The sequence below is a fragment of the Argopecten irradians genome, chromosome 16, assembly GCF_041381155.1.
Source record: "Argopecten irradians isolate NY chromosome 16, Ai_NY, whole genome shotgun sequence".
NCBI classification, from domain to species: domain Eukaryota; kingdom Metazoa; phylum Mollusca; class Bivalvia; order Pectinida; family Pectinidae; genus Argopecten; species Argopecten irradians.
In genome coordinates this window covers 22,090,566-22,107,703 of record NC_091149.1, presented here as the reverse complement: position 1 = coordinate 22,107,703, position 17,138 = coordinate 22,090,566, and the positions used below count along the sequence as shown (strand labels likewise).

The 17,138-nt window shown below is 37.9% G+C and overlaps 1 protein-coding gene across 2 annotated transcripts in view; it reads left to right on the top strand.

The window, feature by feature from the left end:
• Positions 1 to 2,046: 2,046 nt before the first annotated feature.
• LOC138311218 (serum paraoxonase/arylesterase 2-like) overlaps positions 2,047 to 17,138 on the top strand; it is a 28,115-nt gene continuing 13,023 nt past the window's right edge. Inside the window, exons 1-8 of one of the 2 annotated variants that reach the window (XM_069252711.1) lie at positions 2,047 to 2,123; positions 3,788 to 3,890; positions 4,812 to 4,882; positions 5,440 to 5,495; positions 5,965 to 6,154; positions 7,428 to 7,551; positions 12,541 to 12,741; positions 14,757 to 14,841. In XM_069252711.1, the coding sequence (XP_069108812.1) occupies positions 3,820 to 3,890; positions 4,812 to 4,882; positions 5,440 to 5,495; positions 5,965 to 6,154; positions 7,428 to 7,551; positions 12,541 to 12,741; positions 14,757 to 14,841 (798 nt within the window). In that variant the 5' untranslated portion in view covers positions 2,047 to 2,123; positions 3,788 to 3,819. Of the gene's footprint in view, positions 2,244 to 3,787; positions 3,891 to 4,811; positions 4,883 to 5,439; positions 5,496 to 5,964; positions 6,155 to 7,427; positions 7,552 to 12,540; positions 12,742 to 14,756; positions 14,842 to 17,138 lie in introns of both variants that reach the window. The other variant, XM_069252710.1, reaches the window with a different exon arrangement.

Sequence of the window (17,138 nt, the reverse complement as noted above, 5' to 3'; positions counted from 1 at the left end):
AATTACGTGCGTGGTTTCTGTTTCTCGAAGTTAAACGAATTATGCAAATACAAACTGCGATCTCCTGATGAAATTGGCACTGATGCATGCAACACAAAAACCGATGCTCGAATTGACAAACAAATGGCTCACAAACTTGTTCATCTTTGGTATTTTGAATCTGTCGCAAACAACATGTGTATTTCAAAGGGCGCTGCCATGTTTCAATCCATACTTGTTTGTTTGTTTTTTTGATTAATTAACGTCCTATTTAACAGCTATGGTTATGTAAGGACGGCCTCCCATGTATGCGATGTGTTGCGTGCATGTTGTGCGAGGTGCGTGTTTTAGGAGACTGCGGTATATTCATGTTGTGTCTTCTTGTATAGTGGAACTGTTGCCCTTTTTATAGTGCTATATCACTGAAGCATGCCGCCGAAGACACCAAGCAACACACCCCATCCGGTCACATTATACTGACAACGGGCGAACCAGTCGTCCAACTCCCTGTATGCTGATACAACAATTATTACATAAATGGAAGGGGCGTAATTGCGGTTTTCCAGCAGGTGACTCTGTGCGGAAACTTGACTTTTTACACGACATACCCTTGGCTAGAGAGGTTGTGTAGCAGTATAATTTCGGTTTTATTTTCCTCCCCATAATTATAAATAGACTGTATGAAAGATGGAGTCAAAGTTGTGTTATTGCCCACTACCTTTCCGGAGAAAAAATTAAAGGTTTCTTTAAAACACAGAAAATACATATCGATGGCCTAAGATGAGGTTACAACACCAAACATATGCAAGATTTCCTGCGTTATATATGATAACTGTGGAGATAAATTTCGCTGTTTTGCCGTCTTGCGCAGTAATATTCAACTACCGCGCGACATTTAGGACGACATCGGGAAACATAAGACGACCCGGGTTGTAAAAATCAACAATTTATTTATTTTTATTAAATTCTTCAGAAGATGATGATGCGTATAATATTAACGGTAAGTTAATAACTTTTGCGACTCTACAAAATTATCGATCTAAGTTAATAACTTTTGCGACTCTACAAAATTATCGATCTCGTTTTGCATTCCCATTTTAAAAATTAAAAGCTGTTTTGGAAAGGTATTGGGCCTTTAATGCGATAAATGCTAATAGTATGGGATGAATGTGATGAGTCATGTGTGACTGTTGTGGTGAGTGAGAGCCCACCTGTGTGGGGACACTTGTTTATATCTTTGAAGACTGATCCAAAGGCCTTAACCATGGCAGTCTACAGATGTATACAATATGTAAAAGCAGCTATACAAATAATAAATAACACTGGTTCTAATGCCTTGATGGATTCCAACTAGCTAGCACAATTGTGATTTTGATGCTGTTTATTTTGCCTGGAATTTATTTTTTTTCCATCCATTTAACAGTTTCCATGTGTATGCCCCAAGAAATGTAAGCCCACTTAATTTCACGATTTCTACGTACGAGGATTAATTTTCGCGAATTTGAAAATCAACTATATCTACCGATATACGCGAGGTTTATATTCGGGAAAATAGTAAAAAAATAGTTGACGCAGTGACGTCACGAAGTTACTTTGGTTATAGAGCCTCAGGCGACATCAATCTGATTGAAATACAGATCCTTATAACCACTCCCTTCAACCAACGTAGTGATAATAACTTAGGATGTGTATTTTAAGCACATTGAAGCGACATGAGTGCATTGCATGGCATAAATCAGTATTGTACCCATAGGTCTGGGAGAAATATACATAATAACTTTGTTCTACGACTAATCTGATTAAAATACAGATCTATCCTTAATATCTCTATACAATGTATATATGTTTCATCTATTGAACGGAGTGGTATACGGATCTACATTTTAATCAGATTGATCATTGTTCCTCGATGAACATTGCAAATACTTTGGTTAAAGGTTTTTGATTAAATAAATTGTGTGTTGCAGCGTTGTGTGTAGGTGTATATTATGTTCATTTTTTTTTTACTAAACGGTGACAGAAATCAAATTGGGTCGAACTGATATGCCCGGTCATTTATATCTGGGCATGAAACTTCGTCGACACACTAATATCAACATTCATCGCCCTCTGATCAGTGGACAAGCGACGCTCTTCAAGGAAAGGTATACGTCGGCGTTGTGGTCACCATATCACTTAACAATAGACTCTTCTTTTAATACAAGAACAACAGACTCTGCAATAACAGCGCGTCAGTATTTGCTGGTGATATAAGTTCCATTTTAGTAAGTTATCAAAGGTTAAATGGCCTAGAATATGATGCTCACATGAATTCGATTGACGTTATAAAAGGTGACATATTCATGATTTTGTCAATCATCAGTGCATGTCGCCTGTATAGATCGAATCGCCTACACCTGTACAGTTGCACGTAGGCCTATCGTGTCCTCCTTAACACAAAATAACAAACCGGTTTCACTGCAAAAACGACCTCAGTTAAAACAGTCCTATTACAATCTCAAAGGATTTATGTTTATTTTATCTGATATATTTGAAACACGTCAATATAATCATAAGATAGTATACAATATTAATAAATTACATGTTTTAAAGTTAATGTTTTATGGATCTTGTTTTACATTCCCATATTTAAAATTGAAAGCTGTTTCGGAAAGATAGTGGGTCTTTAAGTACAGTGTATTTGGCAATTATGTCAAAAGAGTGGTTCTCTAATGTATTGTTAAGAATTTAAATGCATTTTTAATAGCCACAACGATATCTATCGCTTTTCACACAAATTTGTCACGCTCTGAAAATTTCCGGAGCTAAGCCGGATAAAGGTGCGTACACTTCGGATATGCTATCAGGAGTGGTTTGGGAGATATGCTTTATCCGTCAGTACAAAATGCTTTTTCCGTCAATACAATCACGTGACTTTGTTCCACATCTGACGGAACTTGTTTTAACTTGACCCAGATCTTTAACCCTCCGGTGAATGAAACGTCATCCAGATCCGTTAGATTTTATAATGTGTCTCAAGCAGTTATTTCGGAAACATAGATTTAGAATGTAATCAGTTCATTTAGAAAGTAAATACAAATGTACCCCATTTATGGAGTTGTTATTGCTTCATGCTGCTTTTGTTTCGTGTGTATTGCATCCCTCCTAGAACGAATATATGTACGCGGTCCACTACCTTAAAGACGACACAATTATCGACACAAGCAACACTCCTCCCTGCTATCGAATATGTACTACGTAAGATACCTGTGATATACAGTATTTTACTACTGACTACATATATCCACACAACACCTGCCCTGCAGGTAGGGCGTTAGAATTGTACCTGCTGAGTGCTGCCCTATTGCATGATTGTAAAAGGCGACTAAATTTAGGATCATATCTTTCACCGCCTCACTTTTGGTCTTGAGTTGAGCGTTCGCCCCTGTGAGGAAGGCTCTGGGTTGTACCCTGGCCGAGACACACCAAAGTCTATAAAAGTGGTAGTTTCTGCTTCTGTTCCAACAGTTCCAATATACAAGAAGACACAACACGAACTTATCGCAGTCTCCCAAAACACGAACCTCGCACTTCACACCGCATACATGGGAGGCCGTCTTTACATGACCCTGACTGTTAATAGGACGTTGTTTGTTTGTTTGTTTGATTAATTAACGTCCTATTAACAGCCAGGGTCATGTAAGGACGGCTTCCCATGCATGCAGTGTGTAGCGTGTGTGAAGTGTGAGGTGCGTGTTTTGGGACACTGGTATGTTCGTCAAACAAACAAACTCATTTATTATGCCAATACTGTTTTTGTTCTTTTCAGTCTTGGTGGATTGAAACGGAGGATAAATCATTATGCAAACGTACCTTAAAATAGTACTGACAAGTATACTGTTGATCATACTCCAGCATGTTACGAGAGTGGTGTAAGTATCTAGTGTCCATGCTAGTGATGTCTCCGTTAAATCATGATAAAATCTGCATTTATAATTTACTACATGTACATTGACAAAAGTAAGAACGGTTGATGTTGATGTCAGTTTTGAATTAGATAATGCCTATCATAATGGGCAAGAAGTAATCCGCCGACAAAGCATACTTGATATTCATCATTTGAGCAATAATTGGTGTTTAATCCTGTATATATATATATGTCTAATAAACACAAACAATAGCATAAAATGATTTATTTTGCCTTTGATGCAAGCCCAATTAATACTTCATTACATATACGATACAGTACGTGCCTCAGAATTTTTTCGGGATGCAAATAATAATTTATTTTTATTTTTAAATTGAAGTAAAATTAGAACTTCAAACTTTTCAATGGTGGCATTGATGTAAAGTAAGTAACTTTTGTTACTGAAGAAAAATACCAAATCGTCTGCTCTTGTTTTTAATAGTGAAACAATACCATTTGTCAGCGGTGGAGCATCTTTAAGGCACCCATTTATCATGTAAAGCAAACACGATAAACGATAGAAGACAAAATAATGATAATAATATAATAATGATAATTTATATATAATGTACAAAACATTCGTTGATATTAATATTTTATTACATTTCTGTAACAAGATCTTAATAAAACGACATAAATTATATAAACATACAAATTGTACTTATTCCGTTTTCGCCTATTACAGAGTTATCTCCCTTGCGGTAGGTATCCATTGTTACGTCATTAATTTGAGAGCAAACCTCACGTCGTGTTCCCTGAAAAGTATGACGTTACGCTCGCAACACATGACGTCACAATCAATACCTACCCGTGAAGGCAGATAACTATGTAATATGCAAATTCATAACAAAAGTCTGATAACATTTTTGTTTGTTTCTGTATTTAGCTACCTCTTAGGATTTCATAAACATGTCTACAACCACGAGCCCGGTCCTTGTAAATACATGGATGGTATAGGCAAGTACATGTAACATTCGATGAAATTACCGTTGATCGCTCAAAGTCGAGGGACGCATATTTTTTGAATATATGCAATAGTAACAACTTTCAATAAAAGTAGTCACATTTTCATTATCTCAAAGAAATCGGCATTTTGACAAAATATGAACTTTTTCCCATCTTACATGTATCATCGTGTCAACTCAACAATTTATCGTCTCATCAACATTGTTCATGAGTTTTCTCGTGTCTTTCAGCTAAGACTATTTTAACCATGCAATATTTTTATGAAATCAACGATTACAATCCGTGTTTTAGTTCTTACTTGTCCTTTTCTTATCCTGATCTTTTAGATGCAATCATTGTTTATATTCTTTCTGGATCATTGATTCTAATGCATGACTTGTAGTGTGGCCCTAAATGATCTTATTTGTCAATGGGTCATACAAAAAATAATAATAAAAAAAGGTCTGCTGCGCCTGTGCAGTATGATTTTTTTCCCTAAAATCATCTGACACTTTGTTTTTGTTTCTAGAAAGAAAGCTGACTTGATAATGGCATGCTTTATGTTTCAGAATTTGGATCAGAAGATATTGCTACACTTCCAGATGGCAAGGCCTTTATCACTTCTGTAAGTCAATATTATAAAATATATAGCTTTTATTAGGTCACAAGAGACCTATTCTAATCACCTTTTGACCGTCGTAGTGTATTCATAAACAATTTACATTTTCGGCTTCCTCTCCAAACCTGTTTATGAGGACCAAAAACGAAAAAAAATGACAAAAACATTAATACAATCTTCTCATCTCAGTGATGTGGTGGGATAAAATACTCTTCATAGATAACATCTTAAGTTCCTTCACAAAAAGTGTGACCTTGGGGTCTCAGATTTTCCTCCTAATAAACCTGGTGAGCGATACAGGCCTTCTGGGCCTCTTGTCATTTTATGTATAGACTCCCTGAAACAATGTCCAAATGTACGAAACGGTTAGTGAAACCAGTGAAGAATGATTCTTGACTGTATGTTAGACAAACAAATGAGCTAACGAAAACACAGAAATGATTAATATTGGTAGGGTATTATTATTTTTTGATAGGGAATTGTCATGCCTACTTCATCATCATTGTTTCGACAAGTTTATGCTGAGAAGAAGGCCAAAGGCCAAATCTTTTTCTTCGACTTCAAGTCTTCTGAGTCCGGAGTTGCGCCACTTACTATACAAGGGGATTTCAACGCTTCTGACTTTTATCCTCATGGAATAGATTACTGGCAGGACAAAACATCAGGTTAATTGTCTTATTAGTTGTCTCTGTATCAATGTGTTTGTATGTGAATAATACATTCTGATTTGATGATGCCATTTAAGTGTTATTGCCATAACTGGGCGAACATTTTGACATGTTGTTTTTTTCTGAATACTTCATTGAAAAAACATATTTTTTAAGAATCAAGCTGTGAAAATAATTCAAAGACACGAACAACATGTATGATGCTTTAGAAGCATGTGCAACATTGACTGTAATAGTTCTTGTTTGTACTTCTTTATGTATGTTTAAATGAAAAGACATCTGAAGAATTCACTTTATAAATACTCATATCGCTGTAAAATGTGATATGCAGTTGTAGACGACGGCTTGGCTTCATGGTTTGACCAGGTATGTTACAAGACGACACAAGACGAATATACCACAGTCTCCAAAAACATCACACACTTCATACACGCTACACACAGCATACATGGCACGCCGTCCGTTAGTCACCATGGCTGTTAATAGGACGTTAATTTAAATCAAACAAACGAACAAACTAATGTTTACGTAAATAGAATTTTTATACTGCCTCCGAAATTCATTTTGAGCCCTTATTTAACTTTGTAAAAGGTTTTCAAAACTAATATAATTCATTTTAAGTATTGTAATTCTCAAAAAAATGGTAATTGTTGGTGGTGAATTAATATTAAAAGCTCTTCCTCATTCATGTGAATGAAAATTACAGCACATATACATTTAAGATTTGTGTGTTATTATGTGTTAATTTAAAGAGTGTGTTGTTAAAATATGTTGATCAACTCCATTGAAATGATGTGCAAGTTTGCTTGGATTTAAAATGGTTGTTTTACTAAAAAAGAACTTATTTCTAGAAATTTACGTGTATGTTGCTCTATCTCTGTTAAATGTAGAAAGAAATAGTTTTGTGAGGTAAAGATGATATTTTTTCTGAACAAATCAGATATTTTTGTTGACATTATAGCATCCATAATATAGGTATAAGTCTTCGGATACTACTGCAGTATATATTATGATGAGACAATACCACTATCTACATTCGTCTTTGTAATTGTTTTATGTTTTCAAATAGCTGCAATGCATAAAGATAAAAACAATGCTATCTGCATTCTTACCCATACCGCCAATAAAAAGTCCAAAGTTCCAGGACCAACCTCTAACCGATATTCTATGATTAGTGAATTAGTTCTATCGGCCATGTTTTATGATTAAATTGAAAAAAGACGCTGTGAAAAAATGATATTACAATTTCATGAACTTTTTATCTTTTTAGGAAAGGTGTTTATTTTCGTCGTGAATCATCGTCGACAGTTTGATGCTGTGGAGAAGTTTGAATTTGTGCCTTCAGATAAGTCGCTCAAACATGTACGTTCCTATGTGGACCCAGCCATATACTTGTGAGTACCTTCAGATTAGTCACTCAGACATGTACGTTCCTATGTAAACCCAGCCATATACTTGTGAGTAGCTTCAGATTAGTCACTCAGACATGTACGTTCCTATGTAGACCCAGCTATATACTTGTGAGTACCTTCAGATAAGTCACTCAGACATGTACGTTCCTTTGTGGACCCAGCCATATACTTTTGATTTCCTTCAGATAAGTCACTCAGACATGTACGTTCTTATGTGGACCCAGCCATATACTTGTGTGTACCTTCAGATAAGTCACTCAGACATGTACGTTCTTATGTGGACCCAGCCATATACTTGTGTGTACCTTCAGATAAGTCACTCAGACATGTACGTTCAAATGTCGACCCAGCCATATACTTGTGAGTAGCTTCAGATTAGTCACTCAGACATGTACGTTCCTATGTAGACCCAGCTATATACTTGTGTGTGCCTTCAGATAAGTCGCTCAGACATGTACGTTCCTATGTAGACCCAGCCATATACTTGTGAGTACCTTCAGATAAGTCACCCAGACATGTACGTTCTGATGTAGACTCAGCCATATACTTGTGAATGCCTTCAGATAAGTCACTCAGACATGTACGTTCCTATGTCGACCCAGCCATATACTTGTGAGTACCTTCAGATAAGTCACTCAGACATGTACGTTCCTATGTAGACCCAGTCATGTACTTGTGGGTACCTTTAGATAAGTCACTCAGACATGTACGTTCCTATGTGGACTCAGCCATATACTTGTGAGTACCTTCAAATAAGTCACTCAGACATGTACGTTCCTTTGTGGACCCAGCCATATACTTTTGAGTACCTTCAGATAAGTCACTCAGACATGTACGTTCTTATGTGGACCCAGCCATATACTTGTGTGTACCTTCAGATAAGTCACTCAGACATGTACGTTCTTAGGTGGACCCAGCCATATACTTGTGTGTACCTTCAGATAAGTCACTCAGACATGTACGTTCAAATGTCGACCCAGCCATATACTTGTGAGTAGCTTCAGATTAGTCACTCAGACATGTACGTTCCTATGTAGACCCAGCTATATACTTGTGAGTACCTTCAGATAAGTCACCCAGACATGTACGTTCTGATGTAGACTCAGCCATATACTTGTGAATGCCTTCAGATAAGTCACTCAGACATGTACGTTCCTATGTCGACCCAGCCATATACTTGTGAGTACCTTCAGATAAGTCACTCAGACATGTACGTTCCTATGTAGACCCAGTCATGTACTTGTGGGTACCTTTAGATAAGTCACTCAGACATGTACGTTCCTATGTGGACTCAGCCATATACTTGTGAGTACCTTCAAATAAGTCACTCAGACATGTACGTTCCTTTGTGGACCCAGCCATATACTTTTGAGTACCTTCAGATAAGTCACTCAGACATGTACGTTCTTATGTGGACCCAGCCATATACTTGTGTGTACCTTCAGATAAGTCACTCAGACATGTACGTTCCAATGTCGACCCAGCCATATACTTGTAAGTACCTTCCGATAAGTCACTCAGACATGCACGTTCTTATGTGGACTCAGCCATATACGTGTGAGTACCTTCAGATAGGTCACTCAGACATGTACGTTCCAATGTCGACCCAGCCATATACTTGTGAGTACCTTCAGATGAGTCACTCAGACATTCACGTTCTTATGTGGACCCAGCCATATACTTGTGAGTACCTTCAGATGAGTCACTCAGACATTCACGTTCTTATGTGGACCCAGCCATATACTTGTGAGTACCTTCATTTGAGTCGCTCAGACATGTACGTTCCAATGTCGACCCAGTCATATACTTGTGAGTACCTTCAGATGAGTCACTCAGACATTCACGTTCTTATGTGGACCCAGCCATATACTTGTGAGTACCTTCAGATGAGTCACTCAGACATTCACGTTCTTATGTGGACCCAGCCATATATTTGTGAGTACCTTCATTTGAGTCGCTCAGACATGTACGTTCCTTTATAGTCCAAGCCATATACTTGTGAGTACCTTCAGTTGAGTCGCTCAGACATGTACGTTCCTTTATAGTCCAAGCCATATACTTGTGAGAACCTTCAGTTGAGTCGCTCAGACATGTACGTTCCTATGTAGACCCAGCTATATACTTGTGTGTGCCTTCAGATAAGTCGCTCAGACATGTACGTTCCTATGTAGACCCAGCCATATACTTGTGAGTACCTTCAGATAAGTCACCCAGACATGTACGTTCTGATGTAGACTCAGCCATGTACTTGTTGGTACCTTTAGATAAGTCACTCAGACATGTACGTTCCTATGTGGACTCAGCCATATACTTGTGAGTACCTTCAGATAAGTCACTCAGACATGTACGTTCCTATGTGGACCCAGCCATATACTTGTGAGTACCTTCAGATAAGTCACTCAGACATGTACGTTCTGATGTAGACTCAGCCATGTACTTGTTGGTACCTTTAGATAAGTCACTCAGACATGTACGTTCCTATGTGGACTCAGCCATATACTTGTGAGTACCTTCAAATAAATCACTCAGACATGTACGTTCCTTTGTGGACCCAGCCATATACTTTTGAGTACCTTCAGATAAGTCACTCAGACATGTACGTTCTTATGTGGACCCAGCCATATACTTGTGTGTACCTTCAGATAAGTCACTCAGACATGTACGTTCTTATGTGGACCCAGCCATATACTTGTGTGTACCTTCAGATAAGTCACTCAGACATGTACGTTCCAATGTCGACCCAGCCATATACTTGTAAGTACCTTCCGATAAGTCACTCAGACATGCACGTTCTTATGTGGACTCAGCCATATACGTGTGAGTACCTTCAGATAGGTCACTCAGACATGTACGTTCCAATGTCGACCCAGCCATATACTTGTGAGTACCTTCAGATGAGTCACTCAGACATTCACGTTCTTATGTGGACCCAGCCATATACTTGTGAGTACCTTCAGATGAGTCACTCAGACATTCACGTTCTTATGTGGACCCAGCCATATACTTGTGAGTACCTTCATTTGAGTCGCTCAGACATGTACGTTCCAATGTCGACCCAGTCATATACTTGTGAGTACCTTCAGATGAGTCACTCAGACATTCACGTTCTTATGTGGACCCAGCCATATACTTGTGAGTACCTTCAGATGAGTCACTCAGACATTCACGTTCTTATGTGGACCCAGCCATATACTTGTGAGTACCTTCAGATGAGTCACTCAGACATTCACGTTCTTATGTGGACCCAGCCATATATTTGTGAGTACCTTCATTTGAGTCGCTCAGACATGTACGTTCCTTTATAGTCCAAGCCATATACTTGTGAGAACCTTCAGTTGAGTCGCTCAGACATGTACGTTCCTTTATAGTCCAAGCCATATACTTGTGAGAACCTTCAGTTGAGTCGCTCAGACATGTACGTTCCTATGTAGACCTAGCCATATACTTGTGAGTACCTTCAGATAAGTCACACAGACATATACGTTCTGATATGGACCCAGTCATATACTTGTGAGTACCTTCAGATGAGTCGATCAGACATGTACGTTCTTATGTGGACCCAGCCATATACATGTGAGTACCTTCAGATAAGTCACTCAGATATGTACGTTCTTATGTGGTCCCAGCCATATACATGTGAGTACCTTCAGATAAGTCGCTCAGACATGTAGGTTCTTAGGTAAACCCAGCCATATACTTGTGAGTACTTTTTTTATTAACATTTGACAGTCGTTTGATACGTATAATTATCATTTTTTATTAACGGAAATATATCTTATAAAAATCATTTAAAGTGGCCACATTGGATATATTCTGTTATATTCAACCAACTTGTTAGATAATGGGCAGGGCACAGAACCCAGCGCCTTCCTCACAGGAATTGGCCCTGCAGGTAGGGCGTTAGAATTGCTCCTACTGTCCTTATTGCATGATCGTAAAAGGCGACTAAATTTAGGCTCTTATCTTTTCTCTTCTTTCTAACTAACATTGTTTCACTTGATATCACCTCACTATTGGCCTTTGGTTGAGCGCTCATCTCGGTGAGGAAGGTTCTGGGTTCTGTCCCCTGGCCGAGAATAAAAGTGGTAGTTTCTGCTTCTGCTTTGAACGGCTGATTCGCCCGTTATCAGTATAATATGATCGGGCTTGGTGTCTTCGGCAGTATGCTTTAGTGATACAGCACTATAAAATGTGCAAGACACATCACGAAAATACCGAAGTATCCCAAAACGTTAATTTGTTTGTTTGTTTGTTTGATTAATTAACGTCCTATTAACAGCTATGTTCATGTAAGGACGGTCTCCCATGTATGCGGTGTAGCGTGTATGTTGTGCGAGGTGCGTGTTTTGGGAGACTGCGGTATATTCATGTTGTGTCTTCTTGTATAGTGGAACTGTTGTCCTTTTTATAGTGCTATATCACTGAAGCATGCTGCCGAAGACACCAAGCAACACACCCCATCCGGTCACATTATTCTGACAACGGGCGAACCAGTCGTCCCACTATGTATGCTGAGCGCTAAGCAGGAGCAGAAACTACAACTTTTATAGACTTTGGTGTGTCTCGGCATGGGGACAGAACCCAGAGCCTTCCTCACAGGGGCGAACGCTCAACTCAAGGCTAAAAGTGAGGCGGTGCCAAGGGAGGCAGTAGGAAGGATAAAGTCAGTTAGGAAGAAGAGAAAAGATAAGATCCTAAATTTAGTCGCCTTTTACGATAATGCAACAGGGGCTGCAGGTACAATTCTAACGCCCTACATGCAGGGCAAAAAATTTAATCAAACAAACAAGCATTGTATATGTATACACTTATAATACTACTAAACGGTACATTGTCTGGATGGTGTTTGGTTTAGTTCCTGGATATGACCGTAATATGATATAAAATTCCTTCCAAATCTGTGAAAGCTAAGCTTCCCTTCTGATTAATAATGACGGTTTTTTCTATATTAAAGGCTTGTTGTTATTTCAGCATCAATGATGTTGCTGTCACGGGAGAGAACTCATTCTATTTCACAAATTTCCAAAGTTCTCGAAGTCAAACGTGGGCAGCCTTGGAGATTTATCTAATGTTACAGCTAGGAAGTATTTCCTATTTTGATGGAAAGCATTATGAGACCGTGGCGGAAGGCTACATGTTGCCTAATGGTTTGGCGTTATCACTGGACAAAAGGTAAGTACAATGGTGGTAATATATAATGGCATTTGTCAGACGACATATGGATATCACCGCAGCCTCACACTTACACAAACACACTGCACACAGGAAAGGCAGCCTTAAAAATAAATTAGCCAACCAACCAACAGAAATTAATCAGTTAAGCGGTGTTGCAAATAAGATATTGGTTACGTTTTTTTGCGATTTCGCGGTACTTTTTTATGATCGCAAAATGTTGGGAAATGGATGTCTGATAAATATAGTGTTTTGCAAGCCAAATCGCAAAAATTTAAGACCGCTAAAATTGCAACCAAACTTTGTTTGTTTGACCAGCAGATGTAACCGATTTTACAGGTATGCGGCCAATAATGTAATGCATTGTCCTGAATATTTTTAATTTCATTATGTTACCAATGAAAACAATGTTGATTTTAAATCTGTTGTCAGTATAATGTGACCCGTAATAAAGTGGTATTCGGTGTTTGGCACATTGCATATAAGGGAGACTGTTCTTACCATATTCCTAATTATTTCAAGGAAATCTGCATTTTTAACAAAATGTTACCGTTTTCCAATCTTATCATCGTATCAGCTCAACATTTATCGTTGCATCAATATTGTGCGTGAGTTTTCTAATGTGTTTTAGCCAAAACTATTTTATCCCATACAATGAAAATATTTCTAGATGTTCATAATGACATGATTTCGTAGATCAACATGAAATCCTTTATAATATGTTTTTTTTAGTTCTTACTTGCCTATGTTTTAACCTAATCTTTTAGATGAAATCTTAACTTGTTCTAGCCTAAATGATCTTAGTTGTCGAGTGGCCGTAAACACAAAATAACAAATAAATAAACAGCTGCTGGCCCAATTACGACTATAAGTGCACCCAAACAATCCAAATGTTGATATACAGACATAATCTTGATAAAAGCATTAGCACCGGTTTGATTTCGTATTAATATATAACGATTTGAATGTAATCATTAGCATATATTTAACGTTTCACCATACTGTGTTATAGCTAGGACTTACTTTATCGCCTTTCATATTGATCGTGTCTAACTCCTTTTCAAATTTATAATTTCAAAACTTCATATTTTGGTATACAGATATTGATAAAAACATATTGATTTGCGGCGAATTTGTTATGGAAAAACAGCTCACACGCGCGAGAAGGGGAACAGAACTTGTATGATTTTTGGCTCTGACCCCCTTAGGGCAGGAGGGATGGGGCCCAATAGGGGAATTAGAGATATATATTCAAATTCCTTCAGAAAAGAAACAATGAACTTGTATCCAGAACATTACTTGGCATTACAAACCAGGTGAGCGATACTGGGCCTCTTGTTTACATGTAGCTGCGCTCTTCTGAGGCTTTGCTTTAAATTCATAGTACTTTAATGAAACATAAAAATGCAGTCATATGGAAACATTTCAAAAGCGCCGCCATTATAGGAACGTCGCAATGCGTCAAAACTAATGACGTCGCCGACAATAGTCCCCGCATGTAATGGTGACATAACATCATTATCCAGTGCAGAGCTGTCTTTTCCCTACCCCGGTAAAAGACAGAACTACATTTTCCCTAGCAACCGCGGGATAACTCTGTCAAGTATGGGAGAAAGGAATATCCCTCGAGATAGATTTTGGCCGTCAAGCCTCTGGTTGAAAAGCCAAAATCTTTTGGCCGTCAAGCCTCTGGTTGAAAAGCCAAAATCTTTCACTAGGGCTGATATATCCCTGTCCATATGGAAACCCATGTAAAATTCTAGTAGTCATAATACTCATAATTTTGGGTGATCGGGTGGTGTAGTGATTAAGCCGCTCCCCTTTCACCTAGCTGGCCGGGGTTCGATCCCCCTCGCGCGCTTACATCCGGACCATCGAGAGTGATTTACATAAGTTGTATTACTTGTTTCTCAATCGATGTAAACTAAATAAAGTCTATATTAATCACAATACTAAACTTGTTCTGTTGCCTTTTCCGTTGATTGCGTCCAACTCCTTTTTAATCTTTTTCACAGACACCTGTACATGGCATCCACTCTAATTGGAGCGATCAGGGTGTTTAGGAGAGAGGAAAACGCAGGACAGCTAACCTTTGTACAGGTAAATCATTCAATTTGGTTTTGTTAAATGCCTAACGAATTTAACCAGCTATGATTAACTGTAGAAAAACGTCTTATATTCAAAACATCTCTATTCTATATGGCTTTTACTATCTTGAAAAGGCTATATCTGGAAGGTGTAGCTCTGAATTGTTCTACGCTTGATAAAAAATATGCACATGGAAACATTGGCTTCACAATTTGAAAAAAAAATCAGTGGTGCTGAGTAATCTAGTTCAGCTACAATAAACTAGATTTGATCGCGATCAAAACTCGGGATTTCCCTCCAGCAAATAATCATGTTATCGATCAGACGATCGCTTTGATAATTTTTCTCTTCGCATAAAATTGAACTATCTGTAATGAGCGAACAAACGGTCGAAAGAACGAACAAACGCACACCCGAAAGAAATAAAGAAAACAATAACTATCGAACGAAAATAGCAAACGATCAAAAAAAGAAAGGAAGAACGAATATCATGATTACATACACAATGTATATGGTTGAACACGGGTATCAACGTGTCCTTCCATCAATCCGTCTTTTAATCGGACTGTGCAAACGTCCGGTTACAGACAGGACACACTGCATATGCCACGAACATACTTCCAGATATAATTTTGTTAACTCAGACAAACGGACACATGAATTAATGGACAGACAGATGGAAGGACATTAAGATGAAATAAATATACACATAAATAACACATCAATGCAATGGCATATTTTTGTCAGCTGTAAAGACATAGTAAAATCTCAAGAAGTCGAAGATGAAGGGGCTATCTTCAAAAGTTCTATTCATCTAGACTTCGACGCGTAAACTGTCTAGACAGTGCACATACATAGTTGTTGTTTAGTTGATGTTATCACATACAAAGATTTTAAGTTTTGAAGTTTTGTTTTCAAATTCCAATTTTATGGAACTGATACAATAAAATCAACTGAATGTATTCAACGGATCACTGCCTATGATGGGATATTAAAAATATATACTATATTTTTAGATGAAATCTAATTTTGTGTGATTTATCATTTTTATGTGGTTATTAACATGCACAACTGCTTGTGTTAGTCCGCCAATCTTCCTATATTATTAGGCTTTTAAACTGTTTTTTGACTAATTTATTGTCAGCTCGCGATACCTCTTAAAACGTGAAATCGTAGGAAAGATTTGGCGTGCGCTACGTCAGCGGCATATTTCTAATATATCTTCCATAGTCCGCTACCCCCATGTTATATCTCATTTGTGAAATTAAACAACTCTGCACAATGAAATACTTCTGAGACCCTTCTATTTCACACATTTGTAATGGCCGCCGACGACACATTTAGTTGAGTAAACGGCAGCAAATCACCATCGCTTCCGGTTTTATTTTTTTAAAAAGAGAGGTAAACAAAATGCCAGCCACGTGTATGCAACGTAGATATCGCGAAAGTGATGCGGTACCGCCGCCATGTTCAATTTGAATGTTTGACAACATGTCGTGTATTTCGACCATGATTCCACTATAACAACTCTAAGCAACTGGCTTTTTGTTTACCTCTCAATAGACAGTCTATTAATCTGTCTGCCCGTACAGAATGACAGGACACACACTGCGTACAGCACGCGCATACTTTGAGATATATTTCATTAAGTCAAATAGACAAAAAAACAACAACACACGAACAAACGAATGGACAGACAGACGGACTGAATGATGGATGGAGGGATGGACAGGCAGACACGCACGATTACGTTTACAATTTGCACACAAGGACGAACGAACAGTGCTGACAAGTAATTAGTGCTGTTCAATTAAATGAGCCAATCAGCGGGAGTTTGGTGAGAAAAACAAGTTCCCTATTTTAATGGCATTTGAATTGAACAATTTTGGAAATGTGTATTGATAATGTCATATTGTCACATCCTATATTTCATACTAACAGAAAGTACTGATTTTGCTATACTGGGATGTACTTCTATACACATGTACATGTTGACAATAAAATGACCACACAGAGTAAAACCAAAACTAGATTTGTGGAAATCTCCTTTCTTGGGCACAAGATTTCATAGCGAGGTAAATGTTTCAGTAAATGTATATACGTTGCTGGCTCTGTCTGGATCTTGAAAGGATTTTTTTTTAAATCTGAATTTCAATTTGACTCTTTGTCTCCGCCTCACATGTACCTTTTGATTTTCTATACAAATGTATTCCGAATCTTTTACCAAACTACAGTTGTGTTATGAACGTGAGATTTGGTAGGGGAACTCGGCTACATTTTTTTAATCTTCACAATAGAAAAAAAACAAC